The following is a 17061-nucleotide window of genomic DNA, read 5'->3' on the forward strand; positions in this document are numbered from 1 at the left end:
ACCCAAGAGATCTTGTGCGCAAACCTAGATTTGCCGATCCATTCATCTTGGCCTGCCATAGTCGACATGCAAAGCTTGCCGCCATCGGAGTTGTCTGCTTGCAGAGACTTGTGGCTTCACGGTCTCTACCTTCTGACAGGCTGAAGGATGTCCTCGGAGGGTTGAAAGAGACAACTAGCCTGAGTAAGCAGTCATAGCTGATAATCTTTCAAACCACTAACTCGCTCAAGGCCTGGATATCCAACTCAAAATTTTGCAGTCTTTGCCTTCACTTTTGCAGCATTATTCCAATGACCTAGGAGGAGAGCTTCTTGTAAGTACATTGGAAATATGTGCTACGCTGCAAGCAAGCAAAACCCTTGCCGTTTCCAGCACAGCAGCGGCCACGCTACAGCAGTTAGTAGTTTCGACATTCGAACGAGTTGCTGAAGAAGACAGTTAGGATCTACCTTTGTTCGGCCTGGTTTACTATGTCTGCTGACTTATCTTCAGAAACCCTCGATGAAGGCAAGCCACGAGTGACAATCAAGCTTGACGCTAGCTCCGTTGATATCGGGTACTCTGCGTACGATGCATTGCGGGTAAGCACCACACTTCTATCGTATTCGGACTTCATTGACATACCTTGTGAAGGTCTTGGATGATCTGTGTCGCCTCGTAGATGGCGAGCAATTGCATTTCCTGCGTATCAAGTCACTCTCTCAAACGTTCACATTGGAACTCATCGAGAGCGTTCTCACTAACAGCGGACGCTTATTTGTCGGTCATGCAGAGCTCACGCATACCTTGCGGACTCGGCTCATGCCAATGACTGTCAGGTACCTATCTGAAAGGCATGGCTTTGCCCTTACCGTCCGTGTTGCTCGGATACTTCTTATACTTCTCAAGCGCCATATGTCTCTTCTGACAGCGGAATGCGAGATGGCTCTTGGGTTACTGACCCATCTTCTCGAGCCTGATGGAACGTCGCCTTGGAAAAGAGTACTCTGCATGGAAGTCTTCAGAGGACTTTATGCCGAGCCGGGGCTAGTCCGGCTCATTTACTCTCTATATGACGGAGAAGACAGCAGGAAGAATATCCTTAAAGATCACATGGCCTCCCTCGTTCGTCTAGCGTCTGAGAAGCCTTCGTTAATTGGACTCAGCAGTCGTTCGACTGTGCCCTTGCGAGCTGAACATGCGCGATCCATAACAGAAGAGCAGATAACACTTGAAGCCGGTGGAGTTGCTGGAGTTATCGGAGCCACAGGCCCTTCTACTGAGACTAGTTTTCAGGGAATTAGCAGTCAGTGGAGCACAGTCCGCACGCCGTACATCGAACTGCTGGACAAGACTGATCCGCCATCTCCCCCTGAAACATACATCTACAGCCTAGTGCTCAATTGTATCAGCACATTTGCAGAAGGGCTGGCGAAGTTCATACTTCCATTAACTGTTCCGGACTCAAAGCCGAAGCGGAAAAGTCGGATTACGAGCCCCGACAAAAGCGTTTCTAATGGGCCTGCACATGATCTTCAGAGGACGGATTCCGGCATACACAGATCGAATTCCAAGAAACTCGCGATGCCTCTTAATCCCTTGGACCTAGATTCTCACCCTCAATTGACAGCAATCAGGACCTGCGCCGGCATCATTGAGAATTGCTGGCCTGCTATACTTGCAACCTGTTCCACATTTCTCTACGCTTCGTTGGACGAAGAATTCTATCACAACCTTGTTCGATCTTTCCAGAAGCTCGCTCATGTTGCCGGTCTTCTCAGACTGTCCATTCCGCGGGACGCATTTTTAACTACTCTAGGGAAGGCTACAATGCCAGCTGACGTGGGCGGCGTCAAGTCTGCTGGTGCTTCGACTGCAGCTGTCTCAGATTCTCACAGCATTACTGCCATGGATGAAAAACGCAAGGGCGGCGCGGTGTCCCTTGTTAGCTCCCCATTTCCTGCTGACGGCCCGAACGCATCTGCGGAAATCGCTTCCTTGTCACTAAGCACCAGGAATCTGCTGTGCCTGCGTGCTCTCTTGAATCTGGGGATTGCTCTCGGTCCCACTTTAGACCAGCCGGCCTGGTCGATCATTCTCGGAACACTGCAGGATGCAGACTTACTCATTGGCATGGCCTCAAGCAAAACGAAGAACTCCATCAATAATTTGGGAGAGGTATCAGGCGATATGTCTAAAGCCAACCTTGGGGCGGAAATTACAGCTGTTCAAGCAGCGTCTGCGAAACTATTCGAGAGCACCGGTGAATACCCGAGCGATTCGTTTTATGGTTTGCTGATTGCTCTCCTTGACCTCTCCGGCATGACTGAGGAGCCAGTTGAAGATGGACCATCTGAAAAGATACCTGGGGCTCCTAACTCTCCACCGTCACAAAAGCACATCGGTCGGGCACGGAGGAACAATCGGCGTGTGTCTTCCGTGGTGGAAAAGTCTAGAATGCATGATGAAGAACTGAAGTTTGTTCTGGAAAAAGCAAAAGAGGTCGCCCAAGCAAACCTTGAACGCTTGTCGTCGTTGGCTGATGCCAACCGTGGCGCCTGGCAGCTGCTCACTGAGAGGTTGATTGCAACCGCCGCAAACCCGGAGACAAGCCAAAGACTTCGTCTAAAAGCAAACGGTGTACTCAGCTATGTCATATCTGAGACTATGAAACAGAGAGACAATGCTGATGATTCGGTCCAAAATGCGCGTCATATCAGAAACCTGGAAGCTTTGAATATGCAAGTCTCGACGCTCTATTCGGTTAATGCTTGTATGCCCGGGTTACCCTCTACCTCCGTCGTGGAGATTCATGAGCAGAGTCTGGAGACATTGAAGAGTATTCTTGAGCAGTATGCAGAGTCTTTCCATGATGGATGGACGCTTGTCTTCAGCCTGATATCCAGTGTTTTCGGAGACGTTTCCAACGGCGAGAACGCGACAGCGACAGGGGATACCTCTAGCAGGGCGCGTGACACACGCTCGGTAGCTGATTCGCCTCGGCTCGTTCGTGCGGCATACAAATCTCTGCAGTTAGTCGCTTCTGATTTTATCGCTCTGCTGCCACGCCAATGTCGGTTGGACCTCGTGAATTCATTGTCCCGTTTCGCTTTACAGCAACAGGACTTCAATATCTCGTTGACTACGACATCATCTTTCTGGAATGTATCGGATTTTCTGCAAGGGCAAATTGAGGAATTCTGCATTGAGTCGCATGTTGAACTCTCAGTCAGCGAAGAGACGCTTTCGACTCTTGCTAGAGGCGACGAACCCTCGATCTCACGAAATGCCCTGTGGCTCTTGCTTCTGCTTAGGATTGTAGGTCTTGCGAGGGATAGCAGGCTGGAGATCCGAAACTGCGCGATTCAAACACTTCTAAGGATTTTTGATGCGTACGGGCAACAACTCTCACCTAAGGCATGGCGCCTGTGTCTGAATCGTGTTTTGTTCTTAATGGTTGAGGCAATCGAACTTGAACTCGCAAGGTCTCGAACAGCGGAGAAGGCCAGGAGCTTTGAGGTGCTTCAGTCATGGATAGAAACGGCAGTTGTCATGATCAAGGGGTTCTCCACTCTGATAACTACGTTTTTCGAACCGATTGTCGGAGACGATGCATTTGACGATTCCTGGGAACGACTCCTGGGATATTTCCACAAGCTTATCAGCTCGAACTTTCTGGAGCTAATTGAGGCGGTATTCTCCAGTCTGGCAAACATCCTTCTTCGTGTGCAGACGACAAGTAATATGAGCAAGAAGGCTCTCCAACTCACTTGGTCGCTGTGGGTCGCTGGCCATCCTTCTAACAGGGAGGACATGATTGACCTCGAACGCCCAAATCAGGATGCATCGTCAGCATACTTACAGACATTTCAGCAGGTGTACCGCCTCTATAAGGACGATTTAGGAGATGACCATATTGAGCAGATCCTTCATCATTTGCGCCTCCTCACTTGGAACTCCATCTCCCCTCGTTATTCGCCGGACATAGATCGCGTTTCGGATCTACAAGCAATCATCATCGAGTGTATGAAATTGCTGTGTTCAGACAAGCCCGAGGCTCAGCCAAAGATTGTTTTTTGTCTTGCCGACTTCGTTGACTCAGCATTGACAAAATGGTCCCCAGACTCGGATCCGAGAAGGCCAACATTTGTTGCGTTCTCAAAGAGCGCGGTAGAGCTCCTGCGCTGGTATATTGCTGCCTTTGGCATCAGGAAAGATATCTTCTCCAATGGCTCGCTATCCGCCGCTCTGGAACATCTTGGGAACCCGATTGTTCAGAGATATGAGTGGGCAGGGAAAGACCGAGATCCCAGTTTATGGCAGAAATCGACCACTGCAGTGCTGGATATTCTTTATGTGGCGGTTCCATACGTCGAAAAGCAATACGAAGACTCAAATTTGGAAGAAATCTCGCGGTTCTGGAAGTGCGTGGTTGACATTACGAACGGCATTGCCTCTGCAAAAGGTTATCGAACCGGATTAATTCCCACAACCAAAATCCACGCAGACGAAACCTTGGACATCGATGCTATTAACAAACTCAAGTCCATCATCATTCCATCTCTAGGCGCATCCATCATTCCGGACAATATCCGACGCCATTTCGCGCGTGCGATATTCGACTCCTCTTTCATCTACCAACAACAGCGTTTTGGCGCTCCTATCAAGTATTCGGAGAAGGAGCCTTTGCAGGGTGTATATGATATCCGGCCAGGCCGAACCTTTGACCCACCGCCAACCTCACGCGCTCGGATGGCGTACGTTCTGGTCGACACGCTATTCGAGCTCGCATCAGCGCCCCATCCTGAAACCTCGCACAGCAATAATGATACATCCAGACAAGACACAGGCAATACGGAGCAAACGACAGCCCGCGTTCTGCTCTCGCGCTCTATCTCCCCGTATCTCATACTCCGATGCGCCATATCCCTGAAGGCATACATCGCGGATCAACCGCTCCGCGGACTCATGCCGCAGCCCACGCCGGCGCGCAAGGCGCTCCTACATCTCCTCCGCGGCATGATCGATTTGCGGAGCGAACCAACTGCCATTCCTGCTCCGCCTATAATTAGGACAGTAGTCATGTCATCAGGCGACTCAGGCCAAGCTGGAATTGAACATCACAAGAAGCATCTGGAATGGATATACCCACTCGTTGTGAAGGCGTTGCAGGTCGCTGGAAGGGAGAAAGATGACGGAGAGGTTCTCCAGGTTCTTGGGGCGGTTTTAGATCAGGTCAGCAACCATGTTTAATTCATATACTTTGCATTAGATCATTTCACGAATATCACGATCGCGCATATTTCCATATATAAGCATTTGAGGAAAGCGAGTGTTGAATCCTCAATGATCATTGGGCATGGAGAGCTACATTACTTAGGGAATCAATTATTGACCGTCAGTTTTTACAGGGTAAATTTATCTGATGGCAAGGATCCATAAAGAGCACAGGGTACAGATACAGATTCAAATAGGGTATATGTACGGAGTAGAAGATGTAGCCTAATTTCAACAACTTCCATGAAATAGCAACGTTAAGAGAGAGCCATGCGACAGAGACAGCCTACAGGCTAAGCCGCAGGGGCGGATACTTTCTGAGTGTGATATGATTCACGTCCAGGTCCAGCCGTGGCTGAGCCTTCTGGTAGGGGCTGTTGCTGCTTCTGTTCCTGAAGGAGCTGCTGCTGCTGAATCTGTTGCTGTTGAGCGATTTGAGGGGTCGCTGCGATCTCGGGAGCTTGTCTGTAGAGAGTAATCTCAGATTGCTTGAAGTACCGACGGGCATCTAGACACAAGGAGGTGTGTAGGTCAGTACGATATCAAACAGCGTGGGATGTAGAAAAGAAAAAAACAGATGGGTTTCGAAACAAAAACACATGAAATGACGAAAACCGGGGGCCTAGTGGGGCCGCCACGCGAGGTCTCAACCAAGTGTGGCTTAGCGTGGGGGGTCTTTGCGGTTCGGAAAGGAACCTCAGGTCAGCCGGCCCGAATGGCCACCAGGTTTCAATAGCCGGTCGGCTATTGAAATGTTCAGTGGGATGCCGTGGGATCTTGGGCAGTGTGACCATATGGAAACCTCAGGTAACAATGCAGGTAGCAAACAAGGCTGTGATAATGGTCATGCGCTTTCCAAGTCGCACGGACTGGCAGTTGTCATTCGCCATAGAGAATCGAGGACAAATTTCATGCCCTTGGAAATGACGAAAACATTCGAACAAGCAAGCGCATCTTTTTCTGCTTACCTTCATCAATCAGCACCAGGCTCAGATAGTATCTTGTGGAGTACTTTTTGTTGACATCACGGAAGGTAGGCGTCAGGTCGAAACCACCCAGGAACAAACGAATAGGGATTGTCTCGCCTGGCCAGGGTCAGCAGGGAACTCTTCCTATTTGTTAAAGAACGTATATTGCTCTTTGTGGGGCGCCAGCAGCGTGGCAGGAAGCAATTTCAGTCAGTCGTGACTCACCTCGCGAGGGCGACCCATCCATAATCTATCAGCAGAACAACATTAGCAGGCATCCCCCATTTTGTTCCAAAACAACGGGCTGACCTACCTCGAATCGTACCAGCGTCTCGCTCTCGTTGTACTGATTTGGAGGAGAGCCCGTCGTCTCACGTCGAATGATAGATAATTCCATGTGTTTGATCTTCAGTCGCACGAGGAGGAAATAGATACGCCCCACGATGACATCTTTCAGGTGATACTTGGATTTGGAGTATTCAAACTCAATATGCAGGCAGTCTTCGATACCGACATCCATCTTGATCGGGCTGTTGGTTTCCGGGGGCATGCGATAAGAGTAGACCCAGAGATCCTTCTCGCGAATCACATCTGCCATCCGCCTTGAGACCGTCACCCGAACAAAGTACCGCAGCTTCACATTGATACCATTATATGATTCATATTGTTTCTCGACGTTTTTGAAGTTGAAGGGGAAGGTCTGTGGGTGTTGCAGCTCTCCGGGAGCTGCAAGTTCCTGCACCAGCGAGAGAAATTCGTAATGATTCCCTCGATCGTAGAACATCTCTGCTCAGAAAAACGTTTGGTCAATTCAAGTCTCAACCACCAGTGCAGCAAGCGCTGCAGTCTCTAAACGGCAAACTTCCATACCAATCGTGCCAATGAACTGCACCTTGATGCCTGTGTGTTCTAATCGCTTCCCGTCCTTTGGTCGAACCGTAACAGCACCCTTCACCGACTCTCCATCCATGTAAAGGGGGACTCGCTCGCGGCGGCCCTTATCGAGCTTCACGTCCACTGTCTGGCGTTCATCGCTGTCTTCGAGCACGACGTCAATGTCGACGGGAGTGGAGAAGAAGAGGGAAGTCATTTTGGAGGCCGGGTGGTAGGCTTAGGAGGGTTAAACTCGATTGGAACTCGTGCACACGTAAAGTTCTTGCAGTCAAATCAGATGATATCACACAATTGCCATGCCGATTAGCTCCGCTCAAGCTTCCATCTGGGTTGTTGACCACATAAGGCGATCCACGACTGCCTGACGGTTAGCCTGGCATAACGTGATTACGTAATGTCCCAGCGGCATAACACTAGTAAGGTAGACATTCTATCAACAGCTCCTTCTCTACTATTTGTGGATTTCGTAGGTTAGTTTAACGACATACGAGTCACTCTCACTATGAGGCTGAAAATATGAAGCAATCAGGCATCTCTAGTGTTAGGAGGAGTCGTGACATACTACTAGGTTATTACGCGCGCTGCAGATGCAGACCAATGGACAGCATACTTGCTCATGTCATGTTCGGGATAAGATGGTTCAAGAGCAATCTATCAGGATCCAAGATGGAGAATAATAATGAGTGCAGTGTGCCATGTCTTGAGCAGTTCAAAATACATAAGTACGAGTACCTATGTATCAGTGTTGCTCCTGCATCCCGCCAGTCGTTGCGAAATATATTTTTGCGAAAGCAAGGGTAATGATACTACAACGGATTATTCAAATGGACTTTTGTACTATTTGGAATCTTCAAACATAGAGAACGCGGAAAACAATGCAGTTTCCGACAATTTCGACACGTCTTTGTTCTGAGCTTGGTTGGACCAGCGGATTTGGGCAGAAATCCAACAGCGTATCAGTAGGCAATTGGAAACGCATTTCCGCAACCTCTCTTTCACGAAATGTATTGTCCTCGGAGGTTGAGACCTGAGTCTCCTGATACCTGATACCTGCCAAGTTCCCAGTTCCAACAAGGTTTAGATGAATACTCAATGCTAGGAACTTGGGGATGTTCCCCGACGAATTGTTTGCATGCAAGCTGGCGGATTTCCCCGGATTGAGCCACGTCCCCCTGCAAGCCACAAGCACGCAAATTGAATCAATTTAGGCGGTGTGGGCCACATGGCAGGTAACTATGAGGTGCTGCTGTCAAAACTCGAAGCCAATATACGACTTTGACTGTTGAGTGTTTGAGTGTTGACAGCTTGAAGAAAAGACGGTCTATTCGGGCTTTCAGGTTCGTTCTTTTGAGCCGTAACCCTTGTTTGGAAGATGTTTGTCTGCCTGAGCACCCATTCAGGCCTGAGACGCCAAAGTACCTCTAGAGTGCGGAATAGTCCGTCCATAATGCACTCATTATTGCTTTCCCCTTGTTTCCCTTTGTCCATGGGATCAAACATTAGTGGATTGAGGTGTTATACAGCCATGCTGTATCACCAAGGGTGAGTTAGAAGTGAACGAGCAACTCATTTACAATGTACCCCGTATAGCTGGGGATAAATTCTTGCACCTTGATTGAAACATCCCACTTTTGCTGTTGATGGTATTGAAGATCTCGTGGGGGATATTTCAGAATATTTCAGATCACAGAGGAAGAACCGTGCTCCATTCACGTCTTACATCAATTACCACCAACATCGAAGAACTGCTGGTCAGTAGATAGATAATAGATGGACATTAGACAGGCCTCTATTCCTGTCCGTCCATTCAAGCCACAGCTTCCTGGTACCTGGTCCACGGAGATCATCTCTGAGTTCTTCCTGTGAGTTTCATCTGCATTCCGCGTCCTTTGAAGTTTGAACTGTATGATCTTCCCTTGAATTTAAAGGAATGAATGAAAATAACATAGGAAAATTGCTTTCCCTGTATATAGCCTACCTATTGTGGTATAGTGTGGGGGTTTCTGATGGGTGTATTGTAACTAGCTTGTAATTGTATCAGTCCCGGATCCCCGGTGCAGGACAACCTTCTTTTGTACCCGTGACATCATGAAAAGATGGGATGACATGAGAGATAACTCCGTACGTATTGATGCTCAAACACAAGGATACCGTGTTACTTCTTGAGTATGGTGATACAAAATCTATTCAGCTGCTTCAAATTTGGGAATTATTCCGGATTGTGCCTTGTCCTTTACTCTTTCTAATTCTGCTATCTTGAGTCTCCTCAAATGGCTAGAAAATGAGATCTGATCTCCCACTAATGACCAAACCAGCGGACCCCCTTTCTTCTCGAATGCCCCCCACTTGTCGAATGTTTCGCTGTTTTCGCAATTCTCCCCCACTCGGCTGTAATATTCTTTCACCATACAGTCCTTACCTCATCCTACGGAGAAACCGCTGTAGAAGCTGTTCGGATGCTCCAGTCAAAAGCCGTAGGAAAATTCCTGTTACGTCTGCATGATTCGAGATTTTTGAAACTTCAACTTGAAAGAAAATCATAGGTCCAGTTTTCCCTACAGAATCGGCTTTTGATAAGGTACCTACCTTACCTAGGTATGGAAGTCCCCACAGACCCAGGTTTCATACTTAATATCCGTCTGCTGGATTTCTTCCTTTTTATTTAGCCATTACTCCCCTGTCTCTTCCCTTCTTCCTCTTCTTACCTGAATGAATAGACTACTGTTATTATTTCCTTTGATTGCAAGTGCTGTTCATCCTTCTGGTTTGCTGCGTTCCACCTAGTTCAAAGAACTCAAGACACAAAAGCGTCGCCTTCTATATACTTCCACCGACCTCAACAAATGCACCTCGCAAAAGTTGGTTGAACCATCCGGCACCACCCACCGAGTTCCGTGTATCACTAGAGCGTCATACCCTTTGTTCACTCTGCGGCCAATCTTTCTCGTGCCGTTGCTTCCTCTTTCTGTTTGAGCCGTCCCTCTTCTTTTGTTCTATACACCATGCTCTCTGCCGGGGAAAGGCCTCAGCCGCCTATAAATACCAAAGCGGTTGTAGATGCCTCTCGGACACCAGTCACCAAAGTTTCTCTAAATCACAACTCGGCCACCTCAATGCGGTCAGAGACTTCCAAAGCCGAGAACATCCAACATATCTGGATCATCACCGGGCCTGCGGGTTGCGGGAAAAGTACCATTGGACACGCGCTCGAGAAGGAGCTGGGTCTGCCCTTCCTCGAAGGAGATGATGTAAGTACTCATCTACCTGATATTCTGTCTATGCACAAGTCGAGCTAACAAGCACCCACACAGTTCCACACGCAATCCAACCGTGAGAAAATGGGCGATGGCATCCCTCTAACCGACGAAGACCGCTGGGACTGGCTCATCTCCTTGCGCGAAGCCGCCATCGAGGCTCTCTCTCCCTCGCAAGCCAACAACTTCCACCCCTCGTCCGGCGTCGTGGTCGCCTGCTCCGCCCTCAAGCAGAAATACCGAGACGTCATGCGCGTCGCCGCCTACGGCTCCCCCTCCGTCCAGATCCACTTCATTTATCTCAAGCTGGACAAGGACGTCCTGGTCAAGCGCCTCGAGCAGCGCGATTCCCACTATATGAAGAGCGGCATGGTCCAGTCGCAACTGCAGGCTCTCGAAGAACCCCAGGGCGAATGGGATGCGCTGACCGTCAACGCTGATGGCCCTCGGGACGAGGTTCAGAAGACGGTTCTTCAGTTGGTGTCGGAGAAGCTGGCGGAGTACCAGTAACTTCGCTGTCGGATTCTTCCGGGTTTTTTCTTGTCTGCTTGCTTCATGATTTTGCTGCTTTTGGCTGGGTTCAATTGCACGGATTGCATGGATGGCTTGCGCCGTCCGGTGTCTTTGGAGTTTAGAGCTGCCTACTTGTGCTTTTGGAAGCATCATGATCTGTCCTTGTCTATGGAGTCCGCATCATATCCTGGAGTTGCCATCGGTTCGATCTTATGTTATGTCATGCTGATCTGTCTGCTGTTATGATACACGTGCACGCATGGGGTTCCCTGCGTTAGACATAGCTGATACCTTGACTAGAAAGAGGATTGCCTTGTTTTCTACATCCTAACTCCATTCACAGTGTTCTACATGATGGTACTAGCGGTTGATGCTTGGAGTTCACAGTAGCATAAATGACGTCATCGTGTCTGATCATCACTCGAAGATCAGATTCAGAGCTAATGATAGCTGGGCCATGCATTGATACTTCCGTTGAAGCCACCTTACGGCTACGGTTCACGTCCGTACAAGTCAATTGACACATTCATATTGTCCGGAATGCTTCATAACCTGCTGGTTTCGTTCGTCCATCTAGTCAAACAAACATTCGTTCCTCTCAGCGATGTATCGCCTTCCACGAAGGGCAGTGCACGGAAGAAGACGCTGATATCAAACAGGATAGACGGCAAGAAGCTAGACGGATAGGCGAGGGATCCTGTAGGGTCGCATCTAGCTACCAAAGAGGCAACATGGCCGACTCAATTTGACCCCCACCTGTCCGTCAATCGTCGTGCCCTTCATCGTCGCCTCCCTCGTCCTCTCCATTGTCCTCTTCATCATCCTCTTCATCATCCGCTACATCCCCTTTCTCATCATTTTCTGCATCCTCTGTCTTGCCCTCGGTTGAGAGATGCTCAAACTGTTCGGTGTAAGGATTGTATTGTAGTGAGCTGTTTTTACAGAGAAATATGATCCAGCTTTCGAACTTCATTCTGCCGTCATCATCTTTCAGATCAATTGGATCTTCTCCGGCAATGAGCTGGACAAGCCGACTGCCAGGATCGAGGTCAGTACACTTGGCAGCGATTTCAACCGTGTATGACTTCGCATTCGAGCAAATCGCAGGCTTGCCCTCACGATGAAAGACATAATAGAACAGTTTGACTTTTGTCGAAAAAGCCACAATGACTGGATGGCCCCATCTCTGGAGCCTAACTCTGCCGCGAGTTTCAAGTGAGGAAAGCTGGCGAATGACATACTGAAGAGTTCGTTCCCACTCTTCTGGAGTTTCGTCACGCTCGTGGCGCAAGAATGCGTGAAGGCCGGTGCACTGGAAGGGCTCCATCCCCAATTCACGGTACCCAGGGGGGAGAAGACAGCGATACAGTCTGTTGCGGAGCATAGTACTGAAGAACCTTGAGTGGGGATCACCAGAGTCTCTCGCTAGCTTGCACAGGTATTTTCCCCAAGCGTTCTCGACAGCACCGAGATACGCATAACTCGGCAGACTGAAAATCAAAACACCATCTCTCTCGTTCTCGGAGAAAGACCAGTTATACTGTTCTCTGCGACATATCAGCTTTACTGCTTTCCTAACAAATGAGATGTACCACTTACCGAGAAGGAACTTCTCCAGTCTCAGACAACATTGGATCTTTCGGTGTCATGTCCGATAATTGAATGGCCACGTCATCCATAATACTGAGTCTGTTTGTATCCGCGACGCCTATAACAGGATTCAATTTGAGTCCATCTGCAGTTGCGCGGCCAAGCCAATTCTCTTGGTACATGCTGAGCTTAGAATGGATCTTCTTCCCCGAGTGCAAGTCTTCTAGGACAAAGGTCTCAGGATCTTCGCCACTCCCAATCACAGCGTAGTCATCGTTCAGTCGGAGCTTGTGCTGGCTTATCTCGTGGCAGAAAGCAGAGGCCTGTGCAAGGGCCAAATATGTATGCATATCCGAAAAGTCCATGATCAAAGACAAGATCTCATTGGGGAATAAAAGAGACCTTGTACCAGCAAGCCCCTCAGCTGCAGCTCCACTGAAGAAGTGACACATTAACATGAACGTGAAATAACCCGCTGCCGCTGGGTCCGCTGATTCGTTTGAAGCAGCATCATCCTCTTCCAGGAATTTTTCTTCCGGCTGGGCGTCGTGATTTAGAGACTCGAAATGAGTCCTGTTATCTGGATTTTCGAGACCCTGCTGGGACTGAGATGGACGAGTGCGAGGCCCGTTAACGTATCCAGAGTCCTTGTCAGTAAACTCGAACAGAGGCATGAGAGGAGATCTCCTGACATATGGCTTTCCATCACGTCCCTTCTGCACGCGGATCAGAACAACGTCTAGAATCGACAGTACCATGGCATAGAACTCTTCGTATCCTTGACCGAGCCCATCATTTACCACCTCTATCACTGATGCTTCTTCGACATCATTCAAATCAAGTCTAGAATTGAGATGAACGAGCACGTTGTGAAACCAGAAGCTAGTGCTCTTTGGTGCTGATCCAGGCTCGATGCCAGGAAGGTGACTCTCATGTAAAAATCGCGGGAGCACCCTCGTATGGTATTTCGGAGCCCTGGAATTTGGAACCAGGTAATAGCCATTTTTCCTGTACTTCGTATCGAGGGCTTCAGGGTGTTCGAAGAACACTTCTCCAGCTGCAAGCGACAGCACGGCGAACGCCATTTCCCTGAACATAAAACAGCCGGGCTCCCACCCAAGGATAAAGCGATCAAGAACCTTCCGATACGCCCTACACATCTGCAAAAACGTGGTCATCAGAAAGGTGATGCGGGCAGGCATCATTCGTCTAACAGGATTGGAAGGCGAGGCGGTCCCCAAGTCCAAGGGGAGCATAGTTTCAGCAGCAAAATCGGTAAGCGAGAGCAGTTCAATGTTGAGAGTCTGGCCCAAAGCCTTTAAGCTGGGATCGATGTTTGGTTTCCAGGAGACATCGGCAATGATGTCCTTGGGTGTATCGTCACGCAGCTTTCTGCGTCCTCGGGCGTCCTCAGTGAGATACTGGATCCATTTTCCCCCGTGGGGTATGTTGGACAGCTTGAAGTATGCGGAATCATCAACAGCGAACATCTCTCGGTCAAGGTCGATGGTGTAAGTCCATTCAATGAAGAGATCATTGGAGAATCTGTTCAAGATTGTCTGAATTGGAGCATATTCAAGCCGGTCATCGACAGCCAGATAACTCTTTGCATGCCGCTCACTTATGCTAAGCTCTTCTTGTTTGTTATTGACATCCACCGTGAGTATCTGTTCTTCGAACTTCTGTGCAGAACGAGAATACATCTCTCTCATTGAATTCAGCCAATCTAGCGAGAAAAGATGTGTCAGTTGGTGTGCACAGCTTCCAGAAGCATGGATAGCATTTCTCTTACCGCGGTAACCCCCCGGATCAGTGGGTATTTCTTGAACGATAGCATCTCCGAGTCCCTCAGGATAGCTGTCAAACTGGTTCCAAATAATGAAGTATCTGCCGCGGCAGCGGATGAAGAGAAGTCCTCTTGTTCCCATCTTGACAGTTGGAGACACTATCAAGGACAGAGACAAAGGCTACGAGGTAAACTGAGGGGTAGACTTCTTCTCACACAGAAGGGACAATGGGACAAAAGGAGTATGAAGTGAAAGGAAGAGAATACCAAGGAGGAAATCAGAGGTAGATGGTGAGATGAGCTACGAGGAGGAGGGGTTGTTGATGCCAGCGCGCGCAGGTTCGAGCAACATAACAAACAAAAGAAAATCCAAAACGCAGAATCCAAAAACATATGACAATTCACTACCATTAATCTTCAGCAAATAAACGACTCTTCATCGAACAGAATAGCAGGACTTGGTGCTGATGGCTCAATCACAGACGCGGAAGCGAAATACCTGTTAACCTTTAATTGCTTTGCCAGTCTATACTATATTTTTAAACTTGGTATCACTGTGATGGAAGAACACCGCGCTTGCTCTATTTCAGGTTCAGAAGCATCAGCTCTGGCGACTCGATAAACTCGCGAACTTTGGTGGCCATTCTCGCCATAGTTGCCCCATCCACAACTCTATGATCTGCACTCCAACTGAAATTCACTAGCTCGCCCTTGGTGACCTGACCAGCATCGTCGAAGATTGGTACTGTTCTTGATTTTCCAACCCCCAGAATAGCCACTTCAGTTGGTACAATCACTGGTCCAACGTAGGTGCCACCGATGTTACCAATGTTTGAGACAGTGATCGTGCCACCACTGAGGTCAGCAGGCGTGAGTTTTCCCTCTCTACCCAGTGCACTTAGACGTGTGATTTCGGATGCTATTTCCATGATTGTCCGGTTCGCGACATCTTTAATGTTCGGGACAATCAACCCCTGTGGAGTGTCCATAGCGACTCCGATGTTATGCTTCGGCCGCATAATCAGTTTGGGCTTTTCAGGATTGCTCAAGTCCACTTTAGCGTTAAGGAGAGGATATTCGTTCAAAGCAAGGGACACAGCCTTGACGACAAATGAAAGGAATGTGACCTTTTTGGGATCTTTGGGGTCAGATGCCAGCTTCTTCCTCAAAGCTGTAATGTCGTTGATCTTGAGCTCATCCGCATAGAGGAAATGCGGGATAGTGAGAGAGCGGGTCATGGTCTTGAACATTTGCGATTGAATCGGTGTCAAGTTAACTGTTGTTTCTGTTTGCTGACTGGCAGGAGCGGCAGGACGCGCTTCAGCTGCAGCATCGCGCATGGCAACAAATTTATTGATGTCTTCTTTAAGGACACGACCATCCTTTCCCGTTCCTTTGACATCAAGAATATCAACATTGTAAGTCTTCAGCAGCCCACGGACTGCTGGGGTAGCGAGAGAGGCATACTTTGACCTTGGGGCTTCAACAGCGGTCTCATTCACCTGTGGAGAGGGCAACGGAGTCGATGTTGTTGGTTGTATAGAAGGAATATCCGCAGTGACGGGAGCTGGCCGCACTTGCTCGGGTTTGGGCTCAGTGGGCGTGTGATCGTCTGGATATTTGCCATCCTCAACCTCTATGTCACAAAGTGCCTGGGAAGAGCATATTGTTAGACACAAATGGTTCTTGTCTCCCAATTGTACATGAACATGCGTACCATTCCTGTGGGGACAGTGTCATCTGCTTGAAAGTGGAGCTTCTTGACTACTCCTTCGTATCTCGAAGTTATCTAGATTTGTAGATTGTCAGGTAGGTAAACAGCGGGATAGTGGAGAATTCGCTCACATCATCGACTGCTTTATCAGACTGATACTGGCACAGTGGCTTCCACTCTTCTATGTGAGCGCCTTCCTCGACATACCACTGAATGATCTGGACTTCGGTGATCCCTGCGTAGAGAATCTGGGTGAGCAATTGAACGATAGACATGAGGGTCGCGTAGGAAAGAGTATACCTTCGCCCACATCCTTTAGTATTTGCGATTTTACACCCAACAGAGGTAGTCCAGCGTGGAATTTCCGTCGAGGTATTGATATTTTTGACGAGGGGGTGATTGGGATGACTCTCTGAAGCCGAGAGGACCTGAGAGCCCCCAGAACACCTCTGTTACAGCGTAAAAAGCTCATAGTTGATTACGAAGCGACTGAGGAGTAAGAATATACAAAGAGGATGTTTTCCAAAGGAGAAAACCGCGAGGCATCATGGAATTGTCCCTATTAGTAGGAGGAGGACTACACAGGGTCTCTCCGCATTATTGCTTCCTATCGCCGATAGTAACCGAGGACAGCGTCACCCCACGTGATTTTACTCCGCATTATCAATCGTGTAGCTCCGTAGTTCGGTCCGTCTCTTCATCCGGACTCGATTACTGTGAGCTTCAAGAGACTTAAGGTACCTTGATCAACAGCTTCTATATTTCCTCCTTGTACGAGCGAAAGACTGTGACAGAATTGAATTTGATTGGAACTTGCAAGTCCGATGGTTTGGGTTCAAGTTTCCTTCATCGACTAAAGTACATCGACAACCAACATTCACTGAGTGCTCGTTTGATATGGAGCAAGGCATACTTGATCATCAAGTGATACTTTCTGCAATTAAATCCACATAAAGGTCACTCGCCATCATCGAGCAGAGCGATCGAGAATTCAAGAATAACAACAATGGTGATGTTCATGGTCGAAATTTTCATCTCTACAGAGTACTAAGTTCCTTTCCATTCCGTTTTCAATTTGGTGACACC

General features: G+C 48.6%; 5 protein-coding genes across 5 annotated transcripts; 2 read left to right on the forward strand and 3 right to left on the reverse strand.

Moving 5' to 3' along the window:
- Positions 1–66: 66 nt before the first annotated feature.
- Positions 67–5232, forward strand: CDV56_109668 (putative endosomal peripheral membrane protein (Mon2); the record flags this gene model as incomplete). The annotated part of the gene is made up of 5 exons (XM_026763287.1): positions 67–92; positions 140–183; positions 231–437; positions 493–581; positions 634–5232. 5 exons carry the CDS (start codon positions 67–69, stop codon positions 5230–5232), a joined length of 4965 nt encoding a protein of 1654 aa, XP_026619088.1.
- Positions 5233–5953: 721 nt separating this feature from the next.
- VPS26 (vacuolar protein sorting-associated protein 26) lies at positions 5954–7314 on the reverse strand (the record flags this gene model as incomplete). The annotated part of the gene is made up of 5 exons (XM_026763288.1): positions 5954–6000; positions 6225–6341; positions 6450–6474; positions 6538–7010; positions 7095–7314. The coding sequence occupies 5 exons, from the start codon at positions 7312–7314 to the stop codon at positions 5954–5956; spliced, it is 882 nt and encodes a 293-aa protein (XP_026619089.1).
- Positions 7315–10120: 2806 nt separating this feature from the next.
- On the forward strand, positions 10121–10882 carry CDV56_109670 (gluconokinase; the record flags this gene model as incomplete). The annotated part of the gene is made up of 2 exons (XM_026763289.1): positions 10121–10366; positions 10430–10882. The coding sequence occupies 2 exons, from the start codon at positions 10121–10123 to the stop codon at positions 10880–10882; spliced, it is 699 nt and encodes a 232-aa protein (XP_026619090.1).
- Positions 10883–11648: 766 nt separating this feature from the next.
- Positions 11649–14403, reverse strand: CDV56_109671 (uncharacterized protein; the record flags this gene model as incomplete). Its single annotated transcript, XM_026763290.1, has 3 exons — positions 11649–12432; positions 12485–14201; positions 14268–14403. The coding sequence occupies 3 exons, from the start codon at positions 14401–14403 to the stop codon at positions 11649–11651; spliced, it is 2637 nt and encodes an 878-aa protein (XP_026619091.1).
- A 439-nt stretch (positions 14404–14842) lies between these two features.
- CDV56_109672 (putative 2-oxo acid dehydrogenases acyltransferase) lies at positions 14843–16250 on the reverse strand (the record flags this gene model as incomplete). The annotated part of the gene is made up of 3 exons (XM_026763291.1): positions 14843–15913; positions 15979–16050; positions 16107–16250. 3 exons carry the CDS (start codon positions 16248–16250, stop codon positions 14843–14845), a joined length of 1287 nt encoding a protein of 428 aa, XP_026619092.1.
- Positions 16251–17061: the final 811 nt, after the last annotated feature.

The sequence above is a fragment of the Aspergillus thermomutatus genome, assembly GCF_002237265.1.
Source record: "Aspergillus thermomutatus strain HMR AF 39 chromosome Unknown NODE_1, whole genome shotgun sequence".
Lineage (NCBI taxonomy): Eukaryota > Fungi > Ascomycota > Eurotiomycetes > Eurotiales > Aspergillaceae > Aspergillus > Aspergillus thermomutatus.